Genomic DNA, 15,171 nt, shown 5'->3' on the forward strand with positions numbered 1-15,171 from the left:
GCTGCCTAAGTGACCTACCTTCTTCATCTGTGTTCTGTTTCCGTTTCTTTCTGGACTTTGAGTTCTTCTTCAGCTTCATGTCCTGCTGGTCTAGTATGAACTGAGCCACTGGAAACCAGGAAATAAGGCAGAGGTTAAAAGGCTATTTAGAAAATCAAATAACATCCTCGAAGAGCAAACAGGAGAGAAGAGGAGAGGGAAAAAAACACTTCAAAATCCTCACACACGTCAAGCTATACCCATCATGCTGATACTGACAGACACACAGACAGTGACGAAACAAAGAGAGAAAGGTGACCCACCCTGTTGCTCAGTCTGAGACTCACGTTTCTTGTCACTGCTCGGATCCGTGTGCCTCTGGATGTATCCCTCCAAGTAGCAGCGGAACTTGGGAGAGGGGGCGAAGAAGGCCAGGCTGACAGCCATCAGCTCCCAGCCTGCAGCCAGGCTCCTAGGGCTGGTGTTGCCCGTGGTCTGCCTCACCAGCTGCACATACAGCTCATCCCTCAGGCCCTGCATGCCCCAGCACTTTGTGACGATGAGCAGGGCGGCGTGGCGACGGTCCAGCCGTGAGGGCCGGTCTCCCATGTAGGCCTGGACCAGCTTGAACATCTCACAGGCCTCCTTCCTCACAGCGCGGTCGCTGGTCACCAGCATGGGCTTCTTGATGGAGCCGCGGTTCCAGGAGAGCATGTTGGCGATGGAGACACGGCGGCGGAACAGGCCCTGGGTGTGCATGTTCAGGTGCTTGCTGGCCCAGTCCGCCATGCCTGAGGTGTCTGGGGGCGGGGGCTTGCGCAGGGTGGCGTAAGAGAGCTGGTGGTAGGAGCCTCCTATTCCTCCTCTTCCTTCTCCCTCTATGTTGTCATGGGAGACGGAGCGTTGGTGATGGGGGCCCAGTGAGCCTGTTCGTCCGTCCACCATACCTTTCTTCCTGATGTCCAACTGAGCCTTCAGTTCCAGGGTTCCCACCTTCAGGGGAGAGAGAGAGAGGGAAAACAGAGGAGAAAAGAGGGAAGAGAGAGGGAAAGAGAAAGCGTCAGTGCAGCAGTATGTATGGATGTCCACAGCTGCAGTCTCTTCAGTGTCGACGAGGCTGCTTTACCTTTGCTCTGCAATGCGAGGGCTCGAGGGGGAATTGTTGCAGGACCGGCACATACATTTTCTAAAGCCGCGTCCACCAAAAATTCCCCAATATCTAAATGGACTTTTTCATCAGGAGCAGGTGAGGAGCATAGAGTGACATGAGAGGCCCTACCTCTTTTCTGCCTGACCCACTGCTCCTTTAAGACTACATGTGCAAATCCTTCGTCTGATCCCAAGTGGGATTTCTGCCTATACGGAGCCCTGTCCACAGTCACTGCTCCTCACAGCAAAAACCAAACCAGTAATGCAGCTCTGGTCAGAGAAACATCCAGGAACAACAAGAAACCCAGGCCAATTCACAGCAGGAATGTACTATCTGAACATAAAACGTTCAGCATATCTCTTTAATTTGACTATTATGTAATATAGTAGTAAAGTGTGCCAGACAGTCTGGAACTTATATTTAGGGTTCCTGATCAAATAGTGTAGATCTCCAGATTTGGGTTTGGCGGCACTTCTTTATGGTCATATGGTCTTAATGGTGTTAAATGAGTGGTATGGGTCACTGTTTAAGATCAAATGGAACCACGGGCAAGTTTAACTAGGCAAAGGAACATTTACAGTATGAATGATACGTTCTATAATTCCTCTTCTCTTATACACAGATAGCTTACAGATGCACCGTGACATGGTGATAATTCAACAGCAGAGTTAAATAAAACATTTCTGTATCAAATATTCAGAGTTGTATAGATTACACATTCAAAACAGATCACATTTCCATGCTGGCTTTAAACCACTGGGTTCACTGTTTAAAAAAATAAAATAAGAAGTACATGTTCTGCTTCTGAAAGGATAGACCAATGCAGCCAAAGCTTCACATGAGGTATAGTCAACAACCAATAGTGTGTGTGTGCATTCTGTACGAGCAAATCTGTGTGTATCATGATATAACAGCAGGTCTGTGGAACATTTCAGGACAGGATTAGGGGCTTGTTTCCAATATTTGTATAAATGCGATTGCTTCAGTACCAACCCCTCATGGCACCAGCCTCTGAACCCCACCCGTACTCAGCTCTCCCTGCCAAACTTGTGCCATCTGGGCCACAGTGGCCCTCCTTCCTGACCAGGGGGAGCCATGTCCTGGCTCTCCCACGCTTGGCCCGGGCTCCTGATACCCAGGCAGAGAGCTGTCACAGGGGGACAGGGGCCTGCTGCGTTGGCCAGGTCTAGTACAGTCAGAGGGGGACAGGTAGCGCTAAGCTCACAGGCACCATGCCTGGGCCATATATTGGTCCAGTGGAGCTTCTGAGACTGGGGCTTCTGAGCCTGACGCTCCTGATTGGAATGTTTAAAGTGTTGCATCTTCCCGGCACCTTATGTTTCTCTCAGTCAGATTCTATCGCCAGTCTTATTGATTTCAGGACTTAATTTAAATTTCAACTGAACCTCAAGACTTATTAGCTCTATAGTTTCATTAGATTCCTGGAACTTCATAAAGACATATGGAGTGGGGTGGGTGAAGTAAGTGCATTGTTTAAAGGGTTTTGGGATTATAAAATGGTAGGTTTCATAGCGCTGAGGCTTTCCACAAATCATGTGCACCTGTACTAGCCTAATAATTCAACCTCCTGACAGCAAGCAAGTTATCACTTCTGTCCATCCCATCTGTGTGAATTACTCTGCCTAGTTAAAATACCATTAGTACATTTATCCAGTTTTAGAATACGCATAATGACCTAATCTGTCCTTACTCTGTTCAGATTTTTTTTACCTCTGAAAATGGGAGACAAACACAAAACCATGAATTTAAATACTTCTGTTAATGTATTTAACTTGGCAAAGAGACATCCTAAGTAATCTAGCAATAAAAGTAGCCCTGGAAATGCACCAGCAATGTGACCACCTCCAGATAAAACAAAACAGAATCCAAAGAAAAATAAACTGTTCCACATAAACCGACCACACAACAACAGGCACCAGTCAGAGTTTTAACTAAGCAGACAAACCAGAACTAATCCATTTATCAGGAGTGGACTTCCAAGGTCTTCCCATATTTCTCCTCTCTCTCACAGCCAGACAGAGACAAATACTGGAGTGTATGCTTACCTCTGAGGGGGGTCCGGGGGTGTCTGGTGAGGAGAGGCCGGCCTGACTGGTGATGCTCTTCTCCAAGGTGTCCACCTTCTCATAGGTCCTCTTCTGCCTACCAGGCATCTCCAGGGGTGGCAGGGCTGGGTTGCCATGATTACCCGCCCTGCTCAGCGAGAGGCTGGCGGAGGGGACGTCTTCTCGTGACGCACACCTTCCTCCTCCTCCATACCACTGCAGGGAGTCCACGGGGGAACGTGTCCGGGGCACTGCGCCCCTCTCGCTAATCTCTGCCCCCAGGCCTCCAGCCTTCATCTCCCTCATGGTGTTGGAGCGGCTCACCACCTCCCTCATCTCCGCCATCAACCTCTCGTTAAGGGCACACAGCTCTCCGCTGCTGCCTACTGAGCCAGGCCGGCCTCCGGCCCCCAGCCTCCGCCGGCTCTTCCTCCTCAGGCTCGGAGAGGGGCCAGTGGAGTAGCCAGAGTCCTGGTAGGTGGCGGTGGTCTGGGGACCTGGAGGTGTGGGGAAGTCCTGGGAGGCCTGGCTGCTCTGCCTGCTGTGACGAGCCTCCACTGCCCTCAACACACTGGCCTCCAGGGCTCGCCATGTCTGCTTTTTCTCCAGGGTCCCTGGCTCCCTCTGCTGCCCCCGGGGCTGGGACTGGGGCTGGGCCAAGAGGGGGTCTGATCGTGGTGTGGGGGAGGGGGTGCGGGTGGGACCGGGGGAGGTGGAGAGGAGGCCCTGTTTTGGGTCCACAACAACCATGTGCTTGATGCACTCCAGGCCAGCAGGGCTGTAGTCAGAGGCAGAAGGGTTCCTCTTGTGCCTGGATTCTGAGTGAGAGGAGCCAGGGTGCTGGAGGAGCCTGTGCTTTTGCAGGCTGTGTGTGGGGGTGAGACAGGATAGACCACCAGGCCCATTATGGAGGTGAGCCCCCTCCACCTCCATGTCCACAGGAGGCTCATCATAGATGGGACACTCTTTTCCCGGGTCGTCGTAGAGGTGAGGTGTGGAGGCGTACTGTGGTGACACTGACCTGGGGGTGCTGGGCTGGGACCTGTGACTGCCTGGAGTTTGGGGAGGGTCAGAGGACACCAGACAGAAGCTGCCGTTGCCGATCTTTCTCAAGTGGTGGGCCTGCCGGGCGTCGGCGGCCATCTTGCCTGAGGGTGCGGTCTTGTAGCCCTGGGTGGAGCAGGAGTGAGCCCCCGGGGGTTTGCTGCTGACGGGGTGGAGGGTAAAGGCCTGGTGGCCATTGGGCTTGTTGTGTGCGTGTGTGTTGTGGTGGCGGAGCTGCAGGTCCGGGCTAGATGGGCCTCCAGGCTGGATCCGACTGACACTGTTTACTTTAACCAACATTGCTGCCTTAGACCCTGGGGAAGGCTGCCATCTCTGAGAGCGCTCTCTGGAATAGAAAGAGAATATGGGAAAGGATGAGATCTGGGTTTGGATTTAAAGAGATAACTGCAGATAAAAACACACACACAAGATGACAGTCACCCGAACAAGCAAAGCATTGTCCCGAACTTCAACAAGCCTGTGGTTACTTCTAAATTGTGACCATCAAAAAAATGCTCCACTAATTTAAATTCCAAGCTCAGACAGATTTGGGAAAACTGTGATCCGATTCCTCGCATTCTTCCCCAGACATTTCACTGACCCTCCAAAATACTGCCTTCTAAGTCATAAGACAATATCTCCAGTGTGTGTTGTGCAAACCAACCTCCTAAAAAGACACAATTACCATTGCACTTCTGACTGAGGCAAAAGAAGACTTCTCATTGCTGTCTGGGTTAGAGGTGTGGAAAACATTTCCTACGTACTGTAAGTATGTTAAGCATTCTCCTGCTTTGGACCATAACACAGTACCTCTTCCCAAGAGTAGTGACCCATCAATTACACAGACTCAAAACACCTCATGTGAAACATTTGGTTAACATTTGAGAAAATGACAAAACATGATAAGATCTAAATTCCCAGCTGCCACAGTTCCAAAACACTCACATACTGAGTAGAGTAGTAGAGAAGAGTGTATGAGAACATACTTGGGGAGCAGAATTACAGTAGAAGTGTCTCCATCTGGCCTGAGGGATTGGAGGTTGACACTCCTCCCTTGCGGCTAACTTCAGACGTTGTCAGAATGCTATCCAAGCACTGGGAACTAATCTGGCATTAATCTGTTTACACCTCTCTCTCGCTTTCTAACCCTGTAATCCCTGTGGCCCCAGCATCAGGCCTCATTCATTCCTCAATACCTCACTTAGATCTAACTGCCATCCATCCGTGGTTCAGCAAATAAACACTTCTATCCATCTGACCAACTGTGACTGAAACAACTCCTATCATACAGCATATAAGAGTTATCTGCTAACTTCAAGAATCAAAGGTTGAGCATGCTTTACAGTACTAGCACTACATACCAAAGATTAGAAAAGCAGAGACTTACCTTCTGCCCTCCACCCTCTCTACCGTATAGCCAACAACACACTGTAATCGATACTATTAAACCTGCATGGCTCTATCCTTCTGCAGCCAGACATCTAACAGACTGACCCACTGCACACATACCTCCTCCTAAGTCTCAGGGCAGGAGTTACTGGGGAGCAGGAGGACAACAGAGAAGACCTTCTGTAGTTTGTAACAATACAATAACAACTCCCCTGGGGCTCAAGCTTCTCGGGCCAATGGCAAACTTCCTCACTTCCTTCTTACCCCCCCATCTGCCACTGAACTGCATTCTCTCTCTTTCCCTCAAACAGTCACGTCACCTCAGTGATTTGAATGTAAACAGGCTCTTCAAATGGTTGAGCAGATATAGCTTCCACAGCCCATAAACAGCTGGGCCTGAGCCACCTGGCAGCCTCCCAGCACAGTCAGCCCTGTCCCTGTGGTGTTGGGAACATTCCTGGGCCTCACCTCCCTTCCCCCCGCTCAGACGCAACAAAAGACCAATCAACAGTTTTTACTGCCCCACACGTGGATCCAGAGAAGCGGAGACTAGTCACGCGCTGCAGAGTGGACGGGAGCCACTTCAAACCGGCTGTGTTAGGGCTGCTTTAGTTCTCAGCAGTGTGACAGACTGAGGTGGGAGACAGCTGAAAACGTGCTGCTGCTGTCTGAACTCTGAAATGTGGGACTCAGAGGAAGTCCTCCTTCAGTCATGGTCAGGGGCTGGTGACGTCAGTGATGTTACCTCCACAACAGAGGCAGTGTCAAGCAGATTTTTATGATCAAGGATTATGGTCTGATGTTGGTACTAACCTTTAAATTGACTTGCAAAAAATACAGAAAGATAAAACTGTCTGTTTTAAAACAGCCAGTTAATAGTTTACTATGGCACAGAATGGGCTACATTACAGTAACCATTAAAGGGACAAGAAGGAATTTAAGCAAAAGGCCAAAGAACACATGTAACCTAGCACAATGTTCACATGCTAAATACATTATACACTCAGTGGCCAGTTTATTAGGTACACCCATCGAGAACTGCGTCGGACACCATTTGCATCCAGAACAGACAGAAGTTTTCGGGGCATGGAAACGTTGCTCAATTGGTATCAGGGTACCTAACGTGTGCCAAGAAAACATTCGCCATACCATACCAGCCTGTACCGTTGACACCAGGCAGGATGGGGCCATGGACTCCTACTACTTATGTCCCCAATCCTGACTGCCATCAGCATGACTCAACAGGAACTGGGATTCGTATGACCAGAGAATGTTTTCCCACTCCTCAATTGTCCAGTGTTGGTGATCTCGTGCACACTGGAGCCGCTTCTTTTTGTTTTTAACCAGGACCGATGAGTTGTATGTTCTGAGATGCCGTTCTGCACACCACTGTTGTACTGCACCGTTATTTGCCTGTTTGTGGCCCGCCTGTTAGCTTGCACGATTCTTAACATTTTCCTTCGACCTCATCAACGAGCTGTTTTCGACCAAAGAACTGCCGCTGAATTCGCACAATTTTCAGGAAACCCTAGACACTCATGCGTGAAAAGCCCACGAGGCCATCCGTTTATGAGATACTGGAACCGGCACGCCTTGGCACCAATGATCATACTAGAGGTCGACCCATTAATCGGAATTAATTAGGTCCGATTTCAAGTTTTCATAACAATCAGAAATCGGTATTTTTGGACGCCGATTTTGCCAATATTTAAAAAATATATATATTTTTTACACCTTTATTTAACTAGGCAAGTCTGTTAAGAACACATTCTTATTTTCAATGACGGCCTAGGAACTGTGGGTTAACTGCCTTGTTTAGGGGCAGAACGACAGATTTTTACCTTGTCAGCTCAGGGATTCAATCTTGCAACCTTACGGTTAACTAGTCCAACGCTCTAACCACCTGCCTCACGAGGAGCCTGCCTGTTACGCGAATGCAGTAAGAAGCCAAGGTAAGTTGCTAGCTAGCATTAAACCTATCTTATAAAAAACAATCAATCATAATCACAAGTTATAACTACACATGGTTGATGATATTACTAGTTTATCTAGCGTGTCCTGCGTTGCATGTAATCGATGTGGTGCGCATTCGCGAAAAAGGACTGTCATTGCTCCAACTGTCGTTGCTCCAACAATAAACAATGCTTTTCTTAAAATCAATATACAGAAGTATATATTTTTAAACCTGCATATTTAGCTAAAATAGATCCAGGTTAGCAGGCAATATTAACCAGGTGAAATTGTGTCACTTCTCTTGCGTTCATTGCACGCAGAGTCAGGGTATATGCAACAGTTTAGACCGCCTGGCTCATTGCGAACTAATTTGCCAGAATTTTACGCAATTATGACATAACATTGAAGGTTGTGCAATGTAACAGCAATATTTAGACTTAGGGATGCCACTCGTTAGATAAAATACAGAACAGTTCCGTATTTCACTGAAAGAATAAACGTTTTGTTTTCTAAATTATAGTTTCCGGATTCGACCATATTAAATGACCTAAGGATCGTATTTCTGTGTATTATGTTGTAATTAAGTCTATGATTTGATAGAGCAGTCTGACTGAGCAATGGTAGGCACCAGCAGGCTCGTAAGCATTCATTCAAACAGCACTTTCGTGCGTTTTGCCAGCAGCTCTTCGCAATGCTTTAAGCATTACGCTGTTTATGACTTCAAGCCTATCAACTCCCGAGATTAGGCTGGTGTAACCGATGTGAAATGGCTAGCTAGTTAGCGGGGTGAACGCTAATAGCGTTTCAAACGTCACTCGCTCTGAGACTTGGAGTAGTTGTTCCCCTTGCTCTGCATGGGTAACGCTGCTTCGAGGGTGGCTGTTGTCGATGTGTTCCTGGTTCGAGCCCAGGTAGCGGCGAGGAGAGTGATGGAAGCTATACTGTTACACTGGCAATACTAATGTGCCTATAAGAACATCCAATAGTCAAAGGTATATGAAATACAAATCGTAGAGAGAAAAATGGTCCTATAATTCCTATAATAACTACAACCTAAAACTTCTTACCTGGGAATATTGAAGACTCATGTTAAAAGGAACCACCAGCTTTCATATGTTCTCATGTTCTGAGCAAGGCACTTAAACGTTAGCTTTCTTACATGGCACATATTGCACTTTTACTTTCTTCTCCAACACTTTGTTTTTGCATTATTTAAACCAAATTGAACATGTTTCATTATTTATTTGAGGCTAAATTGATTTTATTGATGTATTAAATTAAGTTAAAATAAAAGTGTTCATTCAGTATTGTTGTAATTGTCATTATTACAAATAAATAAAAAATAAATACAAAAAAATAAAAAATTATAATTATTATTATTATATATATATATATATATATATTTTTTTTTTTAATCGGCCGATTAATCGGTATCGGCTTTTTTTGGTCCTCCGATAACATAACCGGTATCGGCGTTGAAAAATCATAATCGGTCGACCTCTAGATCATACCACGCTGAAAGTCGCGTAGGCCACTCGTTGTGCCCATTGTAACGTTCACTCAAACAGTAACGGAATGTCTCGACGCCTGTTTTATATAGCAAGCCACGGCCACCTGACTCACTGTCTGTAACAGCAAACTATTTTCGTGAACGGGTGGTATACCTAATAAACTGGCCGGTGACTGTACACCCCCCCCACACATATCATAAGGTTACTACTCATGACATGGAACTGGTAAATGTAATTGATGACCAACAGGTTCCATCTTATGACTAGTCTCATTCTCCAGTGGTGAGAGTGATGAGTGGTCTGGTTTACCACTGATGACCTTGAGAGAGGGGGGTGGGGTTCTACTTCATATCGCTGAAACCCCCTGGAGCCTCCCATACAACACAAACAGGAAATGACAAATCTAACATTCACGCTGGAGTAAGGCCGAATGAGAGGGGTGACCTTCACTTATAGGGGGTTTACATGTTGCTAAATTAAACTCAAACAAAAGCAACCATATATGAAAGAACATTGTCTAAGTCCCTGCACAGCATCACTGCCATTACACTCGACATCCCCATACTACCCGAGTGCTAATTCCATCTACACGCTAAATGATGTCAGTCCTCTTTAAAATGTCACCAACAACAGAAACCCTATCCTCTGCATGGATGTTGTTTTGAGGTGAAACCAGAGCAACACAACAGAATGATGAGAGGAAGTTTGGACATGCTGAGTCAAGCTCCTAGCACAGAGCAGAGCTGGGGATTTCATCTGGCTTTGTGGTTGTTGTTCACTTGTCATTGTCACACCACACCCAGGGTGGCACAGCCAGGCTAGTGTTCAGCCCTCCAGCATCGGCTCATTATTTTGTTTGTTAACACAAACAGTTGGTGCGCAATAGATGATTATCCCAATCACATCTGGCTTCATGCCAATGCCCACAGTAGATAAGCTTTCCTCACTGTAGCAGTCCTAATCCAACTATAATTTACCACCAACAACCTCTTGCCTAGTTAAATATATATTTTTTTAAATACCACCCAACCAGAATGATCTCACTTCTAAAACAGTGAGACCTTAATAAAGCAGTGGTTAGAAAATAGGGTGAAGTGAGAGAGAGAGCGAGAGAACGAGAGAGCGAGAGAACGAGCGAGAGAGAACGAGAAGGGGATTTGTCGTGGGAGAGTGCCGTCAGGGAATGAGCAGGAACGTTGACATTCCTCAGAGGTCTCATTCAGGGGCCCCAGGCCGGGGAGACTTTAGACAATGCCTGGCTCTGCTATTGTCACGGCAACGCCCCTCTATGGAGCAGAGTCCCATTTAAAGACTATCTACAGATTCTCTCAAGCAGACATAAACACTTACCTAACATCAGTATGGCAGTGCTGAGCTTACGGTCTCATTGACACTGTCAACATGTTTGCTTTACCACAATCATAAAAAAAGCCTGTGTTTCATCACACTGACCACATTGGCTGTTGGGTACTTTTCAAATAATGTAAACTTAAAATAAATGATTATATACCACGGAATATAAAAAAGACATTACCAGTATTCAGACAAAAACAGCACTCATTTTCAAAATCTATAACATACCCCAAACAGAAGCCATGGATTACAGGCAACATTCGCACTGAGCTAAAGGGTAGAGCTGCTGCTTACAAGGAGCGGGACTATAACCTGGAAGCTTATAAGAAATCCCGCTATGCCCTCCGACGAACCATCAATACAGGACTAAGATCGAATCGTACTACACTGGCTCCGACGCACATCGGATGTGGCAGGGCTTGCAAACTATTACAGACAACAAAGGGAAGCACAGCCAAGAGCTGCCAGTGACACGAGCCTACCAGATGAGCAAAATAATTATATGCTCGCTTCGAGGCAAGTAACACTGAAACATGCATGAGAGCATCAGCTGTTCCGAATGACTGTGTGATCACGCTCTCCGTAGCCGATGTGAGTGAGACCTTTAAACAGGTCAACATTCACAAGGCCGCAGGGCCAGACGGATTAGCAGGACATGTACTCCGAGCATGCGCTGACCAACTGGCAAGTGTCTTCACTGACATTTTCAACCTTTCCCTGTCTGAGTCTGTAATACCAACATGTTTCAAGCAGACCAACGTCCATGTGACCAAGGACACTAAGGTAACCTGCCTAAATGTCTGTAGCCATGAAGTGCTTTGAAAGGCTGGTCATGGCTTCAACACCATTATCCTAGAAACCATAGACTCACTCCAATTTGCATACCACACAAACAGATCCACAGATGACCCAATCCCTATTGCACTCCACACTACCCTTTCACACCTGGACAAAAGGAACACCTACGTGAGAATGCTATTCATTGACTACAGCTCAGCGTTCAACACCATAGTACCCTCAAAGCTCATCACTAAGCTAAGGATCCTGGGACTAAACACCTCCCTCTGTAACTGGATACTGGACTTCCTGACAGGCCGACCACGGGTGGTAAGGGTAGGTAACAACACATCCGCTGATCCTCAACACGGGGGCACCTCAGGGGTGCGTGCTCAGTCCCGTCCTGTACTCCCTGTTCACTCATGACTGCACGCGCCAGGGACATCTCCAACACCATCATTAAGTTTGCCGATGACACAACAGTGGTAGGTCTGATCACCGACAACAATGAGACAGCCTATAGGGAGGAGGTCAGAGATCTGACCGTGTGGTGCAAGGACAACCACCTCTCTCTCAACGTGATCAAGACAAAGGAAATTATTGTGGACAACAGGAAAAGGAGGACCAAGCACCCCCCCATTCTCATCGACGGGGCTGTAGTGGAGCAGGTTGAGAGCTTCAAGTTCCATCACCAACAGACTAACATGGTCCAAGCACACCAAGACAGTCGTGAAGAGGACACGACAAAACCTATTCCCCCTCAGGAGACTGAAAAGATTTGGCATTGGTCCTCAGATCCTCAAAAAGTTTTACAGCTGCCCCATCGAGAGCATCCTAACGGGTTGCATCACTGCCTGGTATGGCAACTGCTCGGCATTCGACCGCAAGGCACTACAGAGGGTAGTACGTACGGCCCAGTACATCACCGGGGCCAAGCTTCCAGCCATCCAGGACCTCTGTAACAGGCGGTGTCAGAGGAAGGCCCTAAAAATTGTCAAAGACTCAAGCCACCCTAGTCATAGACTGTTCGATCTGCTACCGCACAGCAAGTAGTACCAGAGCGCCAAGTCTAGGTCCAAGAGGCTTCTACAATTCCTTGCAAAAGTAATCACCCTTGGTGTTTTTCCTATTGTGTTACATTACAACTTGTAATTTAAATAGATTTTTATTTGGATTTCATGTAATGGACATACACAAAATAGTTAAAATTGGTGAAGTGAAATGAAAATAACTTGTTTCAAAAAATTCAAAAAGTGGTGCGTGCATATGTATTCACCCCTTTGCTATGAAGCCCCTAAATAAGATCTGGTGCAACCAATTACCTTCAGAAGTCACATAATTAATTAAATAAAGTCCATCTGTGTGCAATCTAGGTGTCACATGATATATACACTGCTCAAAAAAATAAAGGGAACACTTAAACAACACAATGTAACTCCAAATCAATCACACTTCTGTGAAATCAAACTGTCCACTTAGGAAGCAACACTGATTGACAATAAATTTCACATCACCAACAGACTAAAGGGAGACACTAAAATAACACATCCTAGATCTGAATGAATGAAATATTCTTATTAAATACTTTTTTCTTTACATAGTTGAATGTGCTGACATCAAAATCACACAAAAATGATCAATGGAAATTAAATTTATCAACCCATGGGGGTCTGGATTTAGAGTCACACTCAAAATTAAAAGTGGAAAACCACACTACAGGCTGATCCAACTTTGATGTAATGTCCTTAAAACAAGTCAAAATGAGGCTCAGTAGTGTGTCTGGCCTCTACGTGCCTGTATGACCTCCCTACAACGCCTGGGCATGCTCCTGATGAGGTGGCGGATGGTCTCCTGAGGGATCTCCTCCCAGACCTGGACTAAAGCATCCGCCAACTCCTGGACAGTCTGTGGTGCAAAGTGGCATTGGTGGATGGAGCGAGACATGATGTCCCAGATGTGTTCAATTGGATTTAGGTCTGGGGAACGGGCGGGCCAGTCCATAGCATCAATGCCTTCCTCTTGCAGGAACTGCTGATACACTCCAGCCACATGAGGTCTAGCATTGTCTTGCATTAGGAGGAACCCAGGGCCAACCGCACCAGCATATGGTCTCACAAGGGGTCTGAGGATCTCATCTCGGTACCTAATGGCAGTCAGGCTACCTCTGGCGAGCACATGGAGGGCTGTGCGGCCCCCCAAAGAAATGACACCCCACACCATGACTGACCCACCGCCAAACCGGTCATGCTGGAGGATGTTGCAGGCAGCAGAACGTTCTCCACTGCGTCTCCAGACTGTCACATCTGTCACATGTGCGTGTGAACCTGCTTTCATCTGTGAAGAGCACAGGGCGCCAGTGGCGAATTTGCCAATCTTGGTGTTCTCTGGCAAATGCAAAACGTCCTGCACGGTGTTGGGGTGTAAGCACAACCCCCACCTGTGGACGTCGGGCCCTCATACCACCCTCATGGAGTCTGTTTCTGACCGTTTGAGCAGACACATGCACATTTATGGCCTGCTGGAGGTCATTTTGCACGGCTCTGGCAGTGCTCCTCCTTGCACAAAGGCGGAGGTAGTGGTCCGGCTGCTGGGTTGTTGCCCTCCTACGGCCTCCTCCACGTCTCCTGATGTACTGGCCTGTCTTCTGGTAGCGCCTCCATGCTCTGGACACTACGCTGACAGACACAGCAAACCTTCTTGCCACAGCTCGCATTGATGTGCCATCCTGGATGAGCTGCACTACCTGAGCCACTTGTGTGGGTTGTAGACTCTGTCTCATGCCACCACTTGAGTGAAAGCACCGCCAGCATTCAAAAGTGACCAAAACATCAGCCAGGAAGCATAGGAACTGAGAAGTGGTCTGTGGTCGCCACCTGCAGAACCACTCCTTTATTGGGGGTGTCTTGCTAATTGCCTATAATTTCCACCTTTTGTCTATTCCATTTGCACAACAGCATGTGACATTTATTGTCAATCAGTGTTGCTTCCTAAGTGGACAGTTTGATTTCACAGAAGTGTGATTGACTTGGAGTTACATTGTGTTGTTTAAGTGTTCCCTTTATTTTTTTGAGCAGTGTATATATATATACATATACACCTGTTCTGAAAGGCCCCAGAGTCTGCAACACCACTAGGGAAGGGGCACCATGAAGACCAAGGAGCTCTCCAAACAGGTCAGGGACAAAGTTGTGGAGAATTACAGATCAGGGTTGGGTTATAAAAAAATATATATCAGAAGCTTTGAACATCCCACGAAGCACCATTAAATCCATTATTAAAAAATGGAAAGAATATAGTACCACAACAAACCTGCCAAGAGTAGGCCGGCTACCAAAACTCCCAGACCAGGCAAGGAAGACATTAAATCGTAGAGAGGCAACAAAGAGACCAAAGATAACCCTGAAGGAGCTGCAAAGCTCCACAGCGGAGATTGGAGTATCTGTCCATAGGACCACTTTAAGCCATACATTCCACAGAGCTAGACTTTAGGGAAGAGTGGCCAGAAAAAACACATTGCTTAAAGAAAAAAATAAGCAAACATATTTGGTGTTCGCCAAAAGGCAGGTGGGATAGTCACCAAACATATGGAAGAAGGTACTCTGGTTAGATGAGACTAAAATTGAGATGTTTGGCAATCAAGCAAAATGCTATGTCTGGAGCAAACCCAAAACCTCTCATCACCCATAGAACACCATCCCCACAGTAAAGCATGGTGGTGGCAGCATCATGCGGTGGGGATGTTTTTCATCGGCAGGGACTGGGAAACTGGTCAGAATTGAAGGAATAATGGATGGTGCTAAATACAGGGAAATTCTTGAGGGAAACCTGTTTCAGTCTTCCAGAGATATGAGATTGGGATGGAGGTTCACTTTCCAGCAGGACAATGACCCTAAGCATACTGCTAAAGCAACACTCAAGTGGTTTAAGGGGACACATTTCATCAGAAGTT

General features: G+C 46.9%; 1 protein-coding gene across 3 annotated transcripts in view; it reads right to left on the minus strand.

Moving 5' to 3' along the window:
* The window catches only part of LOC129815056 (rho GTPase-activating protein 39-like), a 53,041-nt gene that overhangs the window by 6,392 nt on the left and 31,478 nt on the right, over nt 1–15,171 (minus strand). For 2 of the 3 annotated variants that reach the window (XM_055868368.1, XM_055868366.1), the window contains exons 3-5: nt 3,196–4,585; nt 303–972; nt 19–108 (exon numbers count right to left, since the gene is read on the minus strand). In XM_055868368.1, the coding sequence (XP_055724343.1) occupies nt 19–108; nt 303–972; nt 3,196–4,585 (2,150 nt within the window). The remainder of the gene's footprint in view (nt 1–18; nt 109–302; nt 973–3,195; nt 4,586–15,171) is intronic. The other variant, XM_055868367.1, reaches the window with a different exon arrangement.

This window comes from Salvelinus fontinalis, chromosome 18 (genome assembly GCF_029448725.1).
Source record: "Salvelinus fontinalis isolate EN_2023a chromosome 18, ASM2944872v1, whole genome shotgun sequence".
NCBI lineage: Eukaryota > Metazoa > Chordata > Actinopteri > Salmoniformes > Salmonidae > Salvelinus > Salvelinus fontinalis.